The sequence below is a fragment of the Canis lupus genome, chromosome 26 (assembly GCF_011100685.1).
Source record: "Canis lupus familiaris isolate Mischka breed German Shepherd chromosome 26, alternate assembly UU_Cfam_GSD_1.0, whole genome shotgun sequence".
NCBI lineage: Eukaryota > Metazoa > Chordata > Mammalia > Carnivora > Canidae > Canis > Canis lupus.
Window position 1 is genome coordinate 925,487 of NC_049247.1, and position 16,210 is coordinate 941,696.

At 49.5% G+C, this 16,210-nt stretch overlaps 1 protein-coding gene across 16 annotated transcripts in view; it reads right to left on the reverse strand.

Moving 5' to 3' along the window:
* EP400 (E1A binding protein p400) overlaps positions 1–16,210 on the reverse strand; it is a 102,970-nt gene that overhangs the window by 58,650 nt on the left and 28,110 nt on the right. For 11 of the 16 annotated variants that reach the window (XM_038574685.1, XM_038574684.1, XM_038574694.1 and 8 more), the window contains 11 exons: positions 15,346–15,731; positions 13,064–13,351; positions 12,144–12,329; positions 10,318–10,458; positions 9,773–9,869; positions 8,985–9,034; positions 8,538–8,595; positions 7,630–7,719; positions 5,204–5,311; positions 3,373–3,563; positions 2,932–3,109 (listed from right to left, as the gene is read on the reverse strand). In XM_038574685.1, coding sequence (XP_038430613.1) covers positions 2,932–3,109; positions 3,373–3,563; positions 5,204–5,311; positions 7,630–7,719; positions 8,538–8,595; positions 8,985–9,034; positions 9,773–9,869; positions 10,318–10,458; positions 12,144–12,329; positions 13,064–13,351; positions 15,346–15,731 — 1,773 coding nt within the window. The remainder of the gene's footprint in view (positions 1–2,931; positions 3,110–3,372; positions 3,564–5,203; positions 5,312–7,629; positions 7,720–8,537; positions 8,596–8,984; positions 9,035–9,772; positions 9,870–10,317; positions 10,459–12,143; positions 12,330–13,063; positions 13,352–15,345; positions 15,732–16,210) is intronic. The other 5 variants (XM_038574698.1, XM_038574697.1, XM_038574696.1 and 2 more) reach the window with 1 other exon arrangement.

Consider the following 16,210-nt stretch of genomic DNA (forward strand, 5'->3'; position numbering starts at 1 on the left):
CTCTTTCTCTGTGTCTCTCATGAATAAATAAATAAAATCTTTAAAAAAAAAAAAAAAAAAAGAAGGCCCATCCCATGAGAAGAGATGCAAATTAACCCCAAGTGCCCTTTCCTTCACTAATAAAACCATGGTTTTTTAAAAACTAGCATTTAGGGGCATCTGGGTGGCTCAGCCAGTGAAGTGTCCACCTTCAGCTCAAGAGATGATCCCAGGGTCCTGGGATCAAGCCCCACGTCAGGCTCCCTGTTCAGCGGGGAGTCTGGTTCTCCCTCTGCCCCTCTCCCCTGTGTGCGTGTGCACACATTCTCTCTAATATATAAGATTTTTAAAAAAATAAACTAAATAAAAACCAGCATTTAGAACATCATCCCACATTTGGGTTTCTGCAAGGCCCCTCATTCCAGACTTACTGCTGGGGCCCAATGTGGGCCTCCTGAGGGAGTGGCTCCGTTATGCTCATAGCTACACCCTCATGCCTACTAGACCAGTGTCTAGAGCACCATAGGTGCCAAGGTTTGAGAAACTCATTCAGTCATTTGTTCAGCTGATGAATGAAAAGCTCCTATTTTTGGAAGTGTAGGCTACTTCCCATTTCTTACTATTATAAATACAATAATGAATAATTTTTCTACCTCAACAATAGTAAAGCAAGGTAGTATTCTTAAAATAACTATATCTAAAAAAAAAAAAAAACTATCTACCAAAACCATTTATTTTTTTATTTTTATTTTTTTATTTTTTAAAGATTTTATTTATTTATTCATGAAAGACACAGAGACAGAGAGAGGCAGAGACACAGGCAGAGGGAGAAGCAGGCTCCATGCAGGGAGCCTGACGCGGAACTCGATCCCGGGACTCCAGGATCACGTCCTGGGCCGAAGGCAGGCGCTAAACCGCTGAGCCACCCAGAGATCCCCAAAACCATTTTTAAAGTACAACAATGAAGATTTTATATCCCTGGGTCAAAAAAAACCAAATTAATACAAGAAAATAAGGAGTCTTGGTGTCGATCCATTTGTATTTAAAAACTGAGGGGTGGGCAGCCCTGGTGGCGCAGCGGTTTAGCACCGCCTGCAGTCCAGGGTGTGATCCTGGAGACCCGGGATCGAGTCACACATCAGGCTCCCTGCATGGAGCCTGCTTCTCCCTCTGCCTGTGTCTCTGCCTCTTTCTCTCTCTCTCTGTGTGTCGCTCATGAGTAAATAAAATCTTAAAAAAAAAAAAAAAAAAAAAAACCCTGAGGGGCACCTGGGTAGCTCAATCAGTGAAGTGTCTGCCTTCGGCTCAGGTCATGATCTCAGGGTCCTGGGATCAAGCTCCATGTCTGTCAAGGTCCCTGCTAAGCAGAAGTCTGCTTCTCCCTCTCCCTCCTGCCCCCTCCTCCACTCATGATCTCTCTCTCTCTCTTTCAAAATCTTTAAAAAAATAAAATATTTTAAAAAACTAAGATTGATGAAGCTTTTCACACAGAGGGCAAAGAAAGGTATTTACTAGTGATGGTGAGGGAAGGGCACAGCAAGCTAGGGGGGAGGGAGGAAGAAGCTGCCCCAAGTAACCACCACCCTCTACACAACCCCATCTCACAGGTCTGCTGAACATCAGCGGTTTCCATGTGACCTACGGCTGGATGCCACCTTCCTAATTTAAAGAGTCCCTTCCTGGCTTCTGAAACTCCAGGAAGAGAAAGAGAACGTTTGTTCTTCTGTCAGTTATCCAGAACCCAGTCAGTCTGCATCTGGAATATTCCCTTTGCAAAAGAAACACTATACCTAATCCATGAACAACATGAGTGTGAATCATACAGGTACATGTAAGCACACACAGATGTTTTTCAATATGCATCGTACTGTATTTTCTCTTCCTTGCGATATTCTTTATTTTTTTAAGATTTATTTATTTATTTATTCATGATAGACACACAGAAAGAGAGGCAGAAAAGTAGGCAGAGGGAGAAGCAGGCTCCATGCAGGAAGCCCGATATGGGACTCGATTCCGGGATTCTGGGACCACACCCTGAGCCAAAGGCAGACGCTCAACTCCTGAACCACCCAAGCGCCCCTCCTTGTGATATTCTTAGTGATGTTTTCTTTTCCCTAGCTAACTTTAAGAACACACTAAATAATACATAGAACACACAAAACATGTTAGTCACCTGTTCATGCGATCAGTACAGCTTCTGGTCAACAGTTCACTATCGATAGTTAGGTTTTGAGGAAGTCAAAAGTCATGTGTGGATTTTTGTCTGTGTGGGAGGTCAGTGCCCATGACCACCACGTTGTTCAAGGGTCATCTATAGGTAAGACGCTGTCCTGTGTTAGAGACACACAGCGCATGGCCTTCTACAACCCTCAAAGACACAGAGCAGGAGACAAGGTAGGCAACTGAGCCGTAGGACGAGGGCAGGTCAGTGAGTGGGCGCTGATCCTGGAGCACGCCAACACGGAGGCTGTGGGGCCTGGACCATTGGCGAGTAAGTTCAGGCAGTGTGGGGGGAGGAAGCAGTCAGAGTGGAAGCCTGCTGCAGGGGAGCCCAAACAGTGCTCCCTACAGAACCCAAGCAGCAGAGAAGTGTTGCTAGATAGTGGAGCCTGGCTGGAAGGAGGGTGCCAGCCACGGCAGCATAGTTAAGGCCAACGCATGGTAAGACCTGCTGTGCACACAGGTCTTGGCTGGCAGGGGACACTGCTCATACAGCCTGGTCACAGCCTGGAGGGCCTGCCTCACAGTGTACTAGACTTGGAACAGTGAGGTGCTTGACCTAGTGTTAACAGTGAACAAGAAGAGTTTCTGAGCCCTGTTCTCTTGAGTCTTACACCAGAGCACGAGGCAGAGGAACAGGAAGGAAGGCCACTTCCCACCGTCACACCAGATGTACCACCTAAGATCAGTCTTAGCAACTACATACTCCTGAAAAAAAAAACCAGCTCTTACCTTCATTGCAAGCGAGGTGGGCAAAAAAAGCAATGATCTGTACTGTTTTACCAAGCCCAGCTTCATCTGCCAATATGCCATTGAGGTTCTTCCGGTAGAGTTTGGCCAGCCAGTCAAGGCCAATCTTCTGGTAATCTCTGAGCACGCCATACAACAGAGATGGGGCAGTCAACTTCACCTGCAGCAACACACACGCCTAATAAGCACTTTTCAGAACAATCACAAAAAGCTTTTCTGCAATGAGAAGTCAAATCTGTCAGACGGCGAGCCTAATAGAGCACCAAGGAAAAGATAAAGAGAGGACAGGACAAACAAGACCAGTATTGGCTCCTCCTGACAACTTCTGCCGCTGGAACAGAGCTGTGGGGAAGTATTAAGCCTTTTCATGGCCTCACAAAGACACTGCCCCCCCCCCCCCCCCAGGGTAGCTCAGTGCCTCACCGTGGGGCTGACCCGGGCACTGCCCTTGGGCAGCAAAGCTTCGGCCACAGCGGTCACCTCTGCAATGTCCTTTGTGTGAGGGTTCCCGATACTCATTCTCTCTGCAGCTTTAAACTGGTCCATGATGAACAGTGAGTCTATGAGAACCACATCTTTCCGACTCTCTTGGTCACCTGGGCAGTCTTCCACATCTGTGAACAAGAGAAAAACGATTTGTGGTGGCTGCAAAATTTTATGAGTCTACTTATCATTTATCAAAACAAATAAAAGGAAAAGCTGACAGAATCCAAATACTTCAAATGCAGAATTTTTTTTTTTTAAGATTTTTTTATTCATGAGAGAGAGAGAGAGAGAGAGGCAGGCAAAGACAAAGGCAGAGGGAGAAGCAGCCTCCATGCAGGGAGCCTGATGTGGGACTCGATCCCAGGTCTCCAGGACCACACCCTGGGCAGAAGGCAGGTGCTAAACTGCTGAGCCACCCAGGGATCCCAAGAAATTTATTTTTATTTTTTTATTTTTATTTTTTTAAGATTTATGTATTTATTTATTCATAGAGACAGAGAGAGAGAGGCAGAGACACAGGCAGAGGGAGAAGCAGGCATCATACAGAGAGCCTGATGTGGGACTCGATCCAGCGTCTCCAGGATCACACCCTGGGCTGCAGGCGGCACCAAACCGCTGTGCCACTGGGGCTGCCCAAGAAATTTGTTTTTAATCCACTTTATATGCCTAACATAAGCAGACCAATGGGTATAAGCTCCTACGAAACTATCAAACGTAGGAGTGCTCTGGAAAGCCCTCAAGTAAAGGTGGAGAATCTGTTAACAGTGACCAGAAGCCGGTCTTACCAATAGATGTATAGGAATCTAGGGGCTTAGTGACCTCACCTCTGCCACCAGGAAAGAGGACAGTCACAAGGAGGCCCCCCCATCCCATCCTCTAGCCCTGCATGCCCTTAGCCTCTCTGCTCAGGATCTGTGTCTAATGATCAGAACAAATGGAATGGAAAACAAGGAAAAGTAGACTTTTGGGGTGTGGTCTTTGTATTTGTTTAGACCATCCAACAAATGTAAAATAAACTCCTCAAAACTAGCACATTAAACAAACACAGCCTACCCTAAATATACATGATAAAAATCTAAAACTATAAAACAATGACTTTTACAAACCTGGAAAAAAATGTCTGTATTGTTTATACTAGAGTCAAATACTCTGATCATTGTGCCATGTTAATAAATAAAAATAAAAAGCATAGAATTTAACAAAACACTATCGATATAAAATTACACGTTAAACATACATGTAGCATGTATGTAGCATGTTAAACATGTAGCATCTTTGTATTTTAATTTTATTTGTTTTTTTAAGTAAGTTCCACACTGAACATGGAGCCCAACATGTGCCTTGATCTCACAACCCTGAGATCAAGACCTGAGCTGAGATCAAAGTCAGACACTCAACTGACTGGACCCCTCAGGCGCCCCCACATAGTTGTTCCTATCTTTTATTTCCCATCAGACTAAAAGGAAATGAAGGTGACTTCAATTCTATTGTAAACACCCTCCCTCTGCATATTTTGGCTTTTGCTTTAAGGTGGAGTTTTTTTTTTATTTGTTTTTAATCTTTATGAGAGAGAGAGAGAGAGAGAGAGAGATGGTGAGAAAAGAGGGAGCAGCAGAGGGAGAAACAGACTCCCCACTGAGCAGGGAGCCTGATGTGGGACTCCATCCCAGGACCATGAGATCGTGACCTGGGCCGAAGGGAGATGCCTCACTGCCTTAGCACCCGAGGCACCCTAACAGCTGAGCTCTTTAAAGATGTCAACACAGACCTTCTTCTTCACTGGCCTCTTCACTGTCAGGTTTAGGTTGTGGCCACTGGAAACTGGGCAGAAAAGCTCCTTCGTATAACTTCATCAAATCGATTAAGGGCAATTCAGCTGGAAAGGGTCACAGGAAGAAAGGGGGTTAGTTTGTACCAGGAGTGGCAGTCAGCTGGGAAGAAAAAACAGCTGCCGCTCTCCTGCAGTTAATTTTTTCCAAAAAGTAATTATTGCCCATTATGATACCAGGTCTAAGGCACTTTCTTTATAAATATGAGAATCTTTGGAATGACATAAACTCAATTTTTGTTCATAAAAGAATTTTTAAATGTCTAAAACGATCTCATAAACGAACAGTAAAACCCATAATCTAATAAACACTGATGATAGGAAATAATTTGGTGATATGACAAATAGGAAACATCAAATAACAGTCAAACAAATATAAAACAGAAAGGTGCTGTAAGAAGCACATAAAAAAGCTAGGATCCCTCCTGCAGAAAGAGCTTGCCCTACTGGGCCCCCAGCCAGGCTGTTCCAGTGACTCCCTCACCTGCAGAAGGTGGCAGAGGCGCCAGCTCAGACTCTGACCTGTTGGAGGCCCCCATTGTCCTTGGAAGCCGTGGCAGCAAGAATGCAAACAGAGCACCAAGGAGGCCATGAGGAGCACCAGAGCACCAGAGCGAGCAGCCACAACAGGCCGCCACACACTGCCACTGCAGGAGCAGGTACTCCCTTCCAAACCATGCACAGGCCAGCACCTGGTGCCAGTACGTCTAACTTCAGCTGCCCCCATGAGGACGGCAGTGAGAGGACCAGGACTAGACAGGAAGAGTGGGCCCTCTCTTGAGGTGAAGAGGCTGTGCCCACTTGGTGCACGTGAACTCCGCCAGGCAGCTGCATTCCTGACCTCGGCAAACATACCACTTACTACAACTACAACTGAGAAACAGACAAGGCACCTAAAAACCAATCTTACAAAAAATACGCAATCATTAAGTGTCCCTGGAAGCTCCTGCAGATGGAGGATAGGCTGAATGATCACAGACTGGAAAAGCTCAGCTTCATCAAGACACAGGATGTTGACAATCATCCTCGGACTCCACTGCATCCAGACCCCCAAGTCCCCACGGACATGCCTGAAAGTGGATGAGTAGATCCCGAAGCAGCTAAGGCCGTCCTGAGAAGAAGTAGGTGAAAGGATTGCCCCCAGCCAGCTCTCAGGAATGAGCACAGAGCCCAAGGACAAGCAGGCGGCCCCAAGCACAACAGAGGTCCACCAAGAGCCTGCGCTCTGGAAATTCGCCTGCTGTTTGAGCTGGCTGGGCCCGCCAGGGCCAAAGACCAGCCTTTCAAATGGTGCCAAGATGACTGGAATCCATTCAGGGAGAAAAAAAAAAAGAAACTGCATCTCATTTCACACTACAGACAAAAACTATTCTTGATTGAACAGAGACCTTGATATGTGAGTAAAATAAAAAATTTGTGGACAAACAGGAAGACATCCTCATGAACCTGAAATAAAAAATGGGTGTTTTAAAACAAGACAGATAAATCCAACATACACTAAAATGAAGAATGCCCATTCATCAGAAGGTCCCAGAAGGACAGAAAGACCCAACACAAGCAGGGGAAGGACACCGTGACACACATAACCAACAAAGCAGCCACCTGTGGGATACAGAAAACGCACCAGCAAGCCAATGTGGAAAAGCAGGCTCAAAACCACAATGGAAAAGGAAGCCCTGAAGAGATGCCACACCTTGTCAGTTCTTAGAGAAGTGCCACCACAGACACAGTGAGACACCGTCTCTCCCCAACCAGGTCGGCAGCACTGCCCTGATGCATGGGGCTTGGAATGAGCTCTGCAGCCCCAGCCTGGGCAGCCTCACTCAGTGCCATGCCCCCCTCCCCAACTCTTCCACTCTGGCACACGTGTGTGTCCTAGGCCACTGGCCACTGGGGCACTCCTGCAGTGCACTGAGGGCGAGATAGGGGAAAACCTGAACACGCAACAGTGGCACAAGAGGGAGCCTGTGGCATGCTCACGTCCCAAACTTGGTTCGGTAGTGAGGGCTAATAGGACTGCAGCAACATACAACCACTAGACAAAGCTCAGGGACATGAGAGCCAAGGGAGAAGGGCTAAGGCCAGGGCACAGTGCTGTTTAGACGCAGTTCCCCCGAGTGAGCCCAGAGGGGCGCCGGGCCATGCCACCTGGCAGGGCACTCAAAGCAGACACCATGAGCCACTAGGGCAGTTCAGCAGCTAGCACGTGGTACTCGGGCACTCTGTCCCATGCTGCATGGCATGGCCCTGACACTGGCTCTTGATGTATCTGTTCGGTTTTTAAGATGTCACACGTTTTTCACACATTCTTTTGTGCATATTTAATGTTTCCTAAAATCACCTCCAGCAAGACACTCATAGCCTACCTTCTTTGGCTAAATTGGACAGCTCTGCCTGGTGGTCCACAGCCCCCTCGTTTGCTTCTTCCTCTTCTATGGTCTCCTCCTCGTCCTCCACTGAAATGGTCAGCACCAGTATCAGAGACACAGACCTTACTACATCTTCTCAACTGCTCATGAAACACTATCAGGCACCAACACTGTCTTGCACAGCTACGAGAGACCTAAACTAGGCATTTTCATTTTTCAGGTTAAATTTGGAAGTCCAGGCTAAGTGAGCAGGGTGTGAAACACGGCCTGGTACCTTATTACACGACAGATCTCCCCTAGCAGAACTCAGAGTGATGTCAAACTTCTCATCCACCTGCTGACCCCACAACAGAAAAACCCACAAGAATGCTGTCTGGGATCATGACTTTGTTATCGCCCAAGTCAGGGAACCCAGCCACTGCTCAGCATGACATCCCCTCAGCTGGGCTCCTGTCCTGTGCAACCACCACCTTAAAACCAGGTTGGCCCCGCACCCTGTACCTCACTTCCAGCAGAGATGGCTCTGGACAAGGACCAACTGGCACCCTGAGGTGGCCCAGCTACAGCCTACTGTCCATCTGAGCACGAACCCTCACTGCCTAGGGCCCTGCCGCTAGACTACACCTTCTCTCCCACCAGCCTCTGCCCTTCCCTGCTGGCTCCTCTATGCAAACAAAATGTCAAAAAAAAAAAAAAAAAAAAAAATGTCTACGGGTAGTTCTGCACTCTCCCTGCTCCAGAGTCTGGCTCAATTCTACAGACTCCCTCCCAACCCCTAAGGCACCTGGTCCCCAGCGATACAAGTCACTGGGCTACCAGGCATCCTGACAGCACTGAAGAAGCACTTGGTCAGCAGTTTCAGAGAGCCCATCCTACAGATGACAAGAGAGTACCAGGGAACAGACCTTCGTCATCAGTCAGAGATGTGCTAGCTTTCCTCTTCCTTCCAGACAATCCTGACTCCTGAAACACAGAATAAAATTTGCAAACATAGAATGGGAAACCAAAGCAGAAATGTCTACTTCACATGCTCCTGGGAAGACAATGGTGAGCGCAGGACAAATAGGTCAGCCTCTGCTGCTGCCAGATACAGGAAAGGCACTGGGCAGCAGACAGGACTAAATCCACAGTCACTGTCTTACCATATCCCCAGATCAACACCCCATGGGAGCCTACAGTAAGGAGGACCAGTCTTCTTCCCCAAAATAAATGGACTCTATGATGAGAGAGAATACTACGGAGAACATACATGTTTCTCCAGACAGAAAAAGGGACTCTGTTCTATCAGGCACCGTGCCTTCTCCACACCACTTCCACGCCCTTACCTGGTACAGCAACAGCCCTCAACTTACCAGGAAAGCTTCTGGCAATGCATCAAGCCCCTTGGGCCTCGACTCTTTTCCTAGAGACAGGGAACATGATTTGCTTTCACTGAAGCTGCCTGTGTAGACTGCATGTCGCTGGCACCTCCACACAGGAGGAAGACAGCAAGAGTGAGCTCTGCCTCCTTCCTTCTGGGGACCAGGGTGGCCATGCAGCACCAGCCCACACCTCTGTATCTACAAAGTATGCTGGCAGCTCTCTAGACATCTCTGATTTGGAGGGGAACCAGGGAGCTAAATGACAATGCATATTTTCTATCTCTATAATCTTACGTTTGTAGGACTCTGAGCAGAGTCCACTGCCTTGCCTTGATTTCCTCATCAACAGACTGAGAGCCATCATGGCCCCTGTCCCCACCCAGTGACAGCTGCTTCCGCCAGGGCCTGGCATGCATCATAGTGTCCAATAATGAGGCAGCTGCTTCAGAGCACTGTGGAGGCCATGCACCGAACACAGAGATGCCCCACGAGGGGAGTTCACCACAGTGTCCAGCACTGACCACAGGGGACAGGCTCAGAACTTCAATCCTGAGAGTGTCCCAAAGCTGACCAATGAGCCTAGGGGTGCTGACTTGTGCCAGCAAACCTGAGCGAGCTGAAATAGGCAGCTACACAGAGAGAAGTATAACATCAGGCAGAGCATGAGCTCAGACTTGTAAGCAAGTGCTCCAGGCACCACCACAGCAGCCAACTGTGGGCAAGAAGGGAGTCCGAACAAAGTGCTGTCAGGAAGTGAAGGCTTTTAAAACATATCCTACCTCTCCGGGGAACCTTCTGTAAAGTTAAGGCCTTCTTCCTTTTTTCTTCCAATTCCACTTGTAATTTTATCTCCACAACCTGAGCAAAGAGTGAAATCTGGAGGTTGTTAAGGATGGAAGTTACGGAAGCTCTGCATAGGACGTTAAAACTTGCACACAAGCCTGAAAGCGCAGTTGTCTCAACGTCATTTCAAGTCACTTGACCAAACTCAGTTTGGTACTTGGTCAGGTGTTTTGCAACTACATGCTGCCCAAGTCCCAAGGCAGGGAGGCAGAGGTAAATGTGTTCTAGAACAGGACACAAGCCACCTTCCATGACCGGCACTGAAGGAAACACTAGAAGGCCCTTTCCCAACAGCAAGAAGCACTCAGCCACGTGTGCATGGGCTCCCAGGCACAAACACAAGCGTGGGCAGAATGTTGCATGCTCACACCTTTCCCAGTGATGCCTCGGGCGCTACTTGCCTGTGTCTCCACGTCAGTTCAGGCACGTTCAGAAGACACAGTCTATGCTTTCAGGACCGTGTTTAAATTTCAGGATTTACCTGTTCAATATTTGACCAAAAACACTCTATTTCTCTGGCGGTTGAAGCAGCGATTCGTCTCAGTCGGTTCTGCTCCTCTTTTCTTCCCCTCTCTTCACGAAGCTTCTTTTCCTCGTGATGACGCACCACAGTCCTGATGAGCTAGTAAATAAAAGGTGGAGGACTTGATGTCACACTGCAGCAGGCAGGTGCACAGCGCTCCTGAGCTGCAAGTGCACAGCGCTCCTGAGCTGCAAGTACACAGCCTGGCAGGGAGACACGCCTCTGTCTGCTCTGATGATACAGGAAACATGCCCATGCTGGCAAAACCACCACTAACACCCTGCTTGACTTTCTACAAAGTGTTATCTTACTAAATACACTTCTTTTTCTCCAAAAAGCAAGCCATATTGTGTTATAATCTTCTTTCCTTATTTGATATATGATAAACATGTTTTCATCAAACAGAGTAACACTTTCAATACACATCACTTGCACTGCAGGAATGCAGCGAGATGCATTTAACTGTTAAGCATGAAAAATGTCAGGGTGGGATGACTCATATATTTCAAAACTTTTGCTTTAAATCTCCAACTGCTTTCCAGGATCTATGCTCTTATATCCCACCAGCAGTCCTCAAAAAGGTGCTGAAGAGGAACTTGGAAACAGATGCATTATGTGCCTGAGCATGCCCAGCCGGGTGCCTCCAAGGTGAGAGGAGAAGCCCGCTGGGGGCCACTTGGACCTTGTGGACGGCCCCCTGCTCCTAGACTCCTAGGGGTCTTATCTTGGTCCAATCACGTCACTGGCACAAAGCCTCCAGCTCAGAGTCTGCAGTTTCTCCCAGGAGGGGGCAGTATGTGGCCACAGCCCACGGTTCAGCAGCTTGCTGCCCTGCCTTGCCTACTTGGACCATCCTTCTTTATGAAAAAATGTGTGCCAAAGGAGCAATCAGGTTTTTCGAGATTCCATGAATCTGATTTAAGACCCTTTACACTCAAGACCCCACTGCTTCTAAAGCTCTTGTATTTTCTCTACCAAGCCTACATGGGGAAAGCCAAGTTTGGGGGAGGGAGGTAGACAGCAGGGCACACAGGACCACACCCCAGGACTGAGAGCATGGGAAATAAAAAGACAGCAGTTCTGTCCCAAGGAACAGACGGTGGTGCAGTGACGTCAGAGAAGCAGGGCCCAGAGCCATTTACATGTACATAAGGACAGCTGCTTCATACTCTGAGGCCTAAGGTTTCTGGAAATCTGTCCCTTTCCACGTTCCTAGTACTGGCACTGCCAACTGCTAGAGACTCCCCAAGACTAGGTGTCTGCTTTGGGACCAGTGAGAAGAAAACCAATCCTCAGCCACAAATGGGGTGGCGGGGAATGCTGGACCAGATGACCAGAGCTGTGGCAGTGCAGAGCTGTGGGCAGCCTGAAAACCCAGGATGAAGCCCCAAGCTGCCCATCAGCCGACCAGCCTCTGCCCCCTCCCAACCCTGAGCCTCCTCAACTCCCACCTCAAAACACCTCCAGGCACCAGCTTGGGTCTGGGGGCCACAGGTATTCCAAGCACCAGGAGATACTGGCAAGGAGAGAAACCTAAATCCCCTGCTGGAGCTGCAACAAGAGCAGACGTATCTGTCCCCAGTGATCCACACTGGGGGTCTGACGACAGCCCCCATAAGTAAATCACACAGCACACTTACTTCCTGAACAGTGGCAAAACATTCTTCATATTTTGGAGCTAAACCCCTCAGAGTTGGTCTGGAGACTCCCCAGTACAGAGGTGTCAGGAAGCTCCTGCCCACCACATGCACGCCAGGAAGCACCGACACCTGTGCCTCACCTACCTTCCTGGCTGCAGCCATCTTCCACCTCCTCTCCTGGGCAAAGTCTGTGGCCATCCACTGCATCTCCTCCAGCAGATAGTCCCAGTGTGATTTGGGGCGAGGAGCCTCCTGTAGTTTGGGCAACCGCCTGAGGGACCACAGGCCTTCTTTCCTTAAATCTGCTATTCGCTGATGAATCTGGTTTTCCTGCAAGGAGCGTGGGGGTGGGATGTGTCCAGTACCTAATTAGTGTGTTCCACTAATTCAGGCCCCGAATTCCAGAAGCCTCAGTAACAAAGACAGGACTGGACACAGAGGTCAAAAGTAGCCCTGGAGAGGTCAGCAGGCATGCAATCCTCCCCAGAAGCAGGTGAAGCAATAGTTCTGTCCTCCTGTGTCAGAAACACAGACAGAATACACTGGCTAATGTTCACACCGAGTACCTACAAGGGCAACAACACATGCCTGGCTCTTGCTCCAAAACCACTGGGAAGGGTAGGGACAGATCACCTAAGACTAGCCACATGTTTTCAGTGACTTAACACCGGCCAACAGGAAATGCTGTGGTTGTGACATCCTACCAATTCTGGTATGTTTAATTCCCCCAATGAGCTTTCAGAAAACAACTGCTTAGAAACCACTCCCTGCAAACAGCAAGTGCTAACTGGGTGCTGGGCCATGGCCCTCCTCTGAGGCCCATGATGAGCTCAGCCTGTGAGGTCAGTACACAAAGGACCTTTCCCCCACCAGCCTACTTCCACCAGGACAGGTCACGCTTCCTGGTTCTAATCTTGTTTTCTAACTGATCAGAAACCACATTTGACTGTCCTCACTACCGAGTGCTCGGTTTTAAACTACTGAATCCTTAAAGATTGAAATCAAATGCGATTCACAAACTAGAACACGTTTCACAGCCTTCTTGATGTTCTAAGTGCACTTACCAGTGCTATCTGTTCTACCAGCTTATCCTGAGAGCTGTCTTGGGGTGGGGCAGCATTCTGAGCTGGGCTCTGTGGTTTCGGGGGTGCTGACACAGCTGCTCCCGGGGACCGGGAGGTGACTGGAGACAGTGACTTGTTGGCTGCCGAGGAGGGTCTATTCCCTGCGGAGACCCGTGCTGGTGACAGGCCCGAGCCACTGGCAGGAGCTATGGACGAGGTAGAAGAGGTGGCTGGCGGGGGCCGCTGACAGGGCTGGGCAAGGTCCACCGATGGTCTTGTTGATGCTGTCTGGCAGGCAGAAAACAGGCCAGCAGTGAACAGGAGACCTCAGCCCCCTAGTGCAGCCACACACCAGAGCCCACGTTCCTCGCAAACCCTCCCCCCCAAGCAGTGCAAACGAGTCACACATACCCCAGCCCACTCACACAGCAGCCAAGCCAGGCCCCCAGGTGCATCCTTTTGCTCTACAAAGCTACACTAAGACTGTAGCACAAACTCAGCTTTCACACACTGTCTTATTTCCTAGGAGCTTTTGTTTTTTTATAACCATTTCTATGTACATTACTTTTTAGAATTTGGATTTATATAAGCTCCTTCCTCACTGAAAAATAACCCAATGCTCCTCTTGTATCTTCTCTGCCCCTCCCTGTCTGAGGATGGCATTCTGGGGGGAGCAGCAAGCAGGCCAGGTGCTGCCACAACGTTAAGAGGGCCGAGGGTGGATGGCTGCAGAGCACAGCACACTTATGACCTGGCGTACAGGGAGAAATCCAACTCAAGCGCACTCTGTACCAGGCCGGTGTGCAATTTGTCTTTCCATCTCACCTAGTCTCCTGAGATTGCGGCCAGCTGCATGCTCTTGTAGAGAAACCTCTAGGGGCACCCAGGCACAGCCCTCCTCTCTGTGCTCCGAGGTTACTTGCCATCAACAGCAGAGCTCACTGACTATGGTGGAAACCGTGTGGCCCACAGGCCTTAGGTGTTTTCACCTTCCCTCTTTGTGGCCCTTCACAGGAAAAGTCTGCCAGCCCTACCCAATTTAGGAGGGCCAGGTTTCCATGGGTTTAGTAAGGAGCTGATCCTTTCAAAAACAATGGCAGGTAAAGGAATCCAAGCAAAACCCCAGAGCTGCCTGAAGTCAGCAGGTAGCTCAATGAGACAAAATACTTGAAACAGAGACTCACAAAAGCAGAGGCCCAGAGAGGTTCGGGTGCCCTGGGGGCAGTGTTCTCCTCCCTAGGCTATGCAGAAAGCTGCAATGCAGATCTGTACAAAAGGCTCCAGAATCCATGGGGTGCAGATCACAACTCCTCTAGCCACTGGCAGAGTGACCCTGACAAGTTACTTAAGCCTCTCAGGTCTTATGGTAAAATGGGGATAAAAGATTCTGTAGCCTAGGGTTGCCGGGCAGAGAAAAAAAAATAGTGCCAGTAAAGGCTCCCGACAGTGCCTCATGTCCAGCAGGTGGTGAGCACAAAGCAGCTATGACTGCTGTTACTCCGACAGCATACAGATCAAACCTCGCTATCAAGCTCAAATAACCATAAAGCACTTGAACTGAAAGCCCCCTTAAGGAAACCTCCTTGTTCATGAGGGAAACAGCAAAAGGGAGGGGAAGGCTTCCCAGGCAACTCAATCATACATGCTCAGACGATTCTCTGAGACCACCACCTGCTGTCCCTCAGGGCTCCTGGGGGTTCAGGGCTCCTGGAGGTTCACACTCACTTTCAGGGACTAACTGCTCCTTAAGAACGGCAAGCAGTGCACTGTACACTTTTCAAAAAGAAGGTTCTGAGTGACAGCCATCAGTAGGGGAGGAAGGGTACCAAGGTAGAAACCCAGGTAAGGAAGGCCTCATGCCTTCAGAGTGCAGAGCACCCAGACGGGGAAGGCATCCGTGGGAGGCCCAGTTGTTGTCTGGGTGTGGGCACACGCAGCCTAGAGAAGCCCTGCACTGCCACAGCCCCTTGCACACTGGTGGGAGGGTGCCCGCCACCTGCCCCACCGCATCATTGGACCTATCAGCCAGGACGATGACCATACCGCTCTCTCCATGACTGAACCGCAAGCAGTAACTAAACCTGTACTGGTTCTCTAGTGTTTCCATAACATAATTGTGGCTACAGATCTGGATAAAGTAATGTTGAGTGACCCACTGATTCCAAGCAGGACAAGAAGCCACTAGGTGAGGTGCGCACACCCTGCAAATGCCCTACAGTGCACATCTCACACCTCGGCTTTTCTTCCATTTCTAAGGAACAGGATAGGCACCCACTAAGTACCTGTGGCTGGGTCGAGAGTGGAGCGGCCTGCATCTGAGCTTTCCCAGGCATCGGGGCATGCAGGGCCTGTGGCACAGGCTGTGGTGGTGGAGCGGGCAGCTGGCTGGGTGGGGGAACAGGGACAGGGGCATTTGGCTGCTGCGTCTTCGCTGGGACTTGGAGCTGTGCATGAGGTTCCACCACCTGTGGCTGCTGAGAGAAGTGCAGCGCTGGTGGGAGGGGCGCGGCAGGGAGGCCAGTCGGCGGCAGCCTGCCAGGGAGCTGCGGTGGGGGTGTGTGTAGGCTGGCAGCGTTCTGCACCGGAGGCCCCGTGGATGGGTCATACTGCTGCTGGCTTTGCTTCTGTCCGGCGAGTTGAGTGGCCTGAGGGGCAGGAGGCATTCCTCCTGCAAGAAAGGAATGGCTCCAGTGGTGCTGACTCTGGAGTCGAGAGCATCTTACCACGTGGAAGATTTCACGTCCTGGTGTTCATCACAGGCCTGTCACTCAGAGCCATCACACACTCCAATGGGAAGTTTCGCTGGTGGAAACTTCTATTACATTAACTCTTATGTTATAAGCTAGCACACCAAAAAGGAAAGAAAGGAGCTTGACCTCTGCAACTTAGTGTCAAGCAGAATAGATATGGCAACCAGTGCCCCTATGGCAGCAACAACCAAGGAAGACACAGGCGTGCTAAGTAAAGAGCCTGAGGACACGGAGTGGCGTGGCTCCCTCAGGGATGAGAGCATGCTGGCAGAGGCCCTCTTACCACTTGGACTGGGGCTCAGAGCCATGTCCCAGCCCTAGAAACCATTTTAACTGCGCTGCCAAGATTGTACGAGTCTTAGCCAGATGCTAGGCTGCAAGATCTCTCACTGCATGT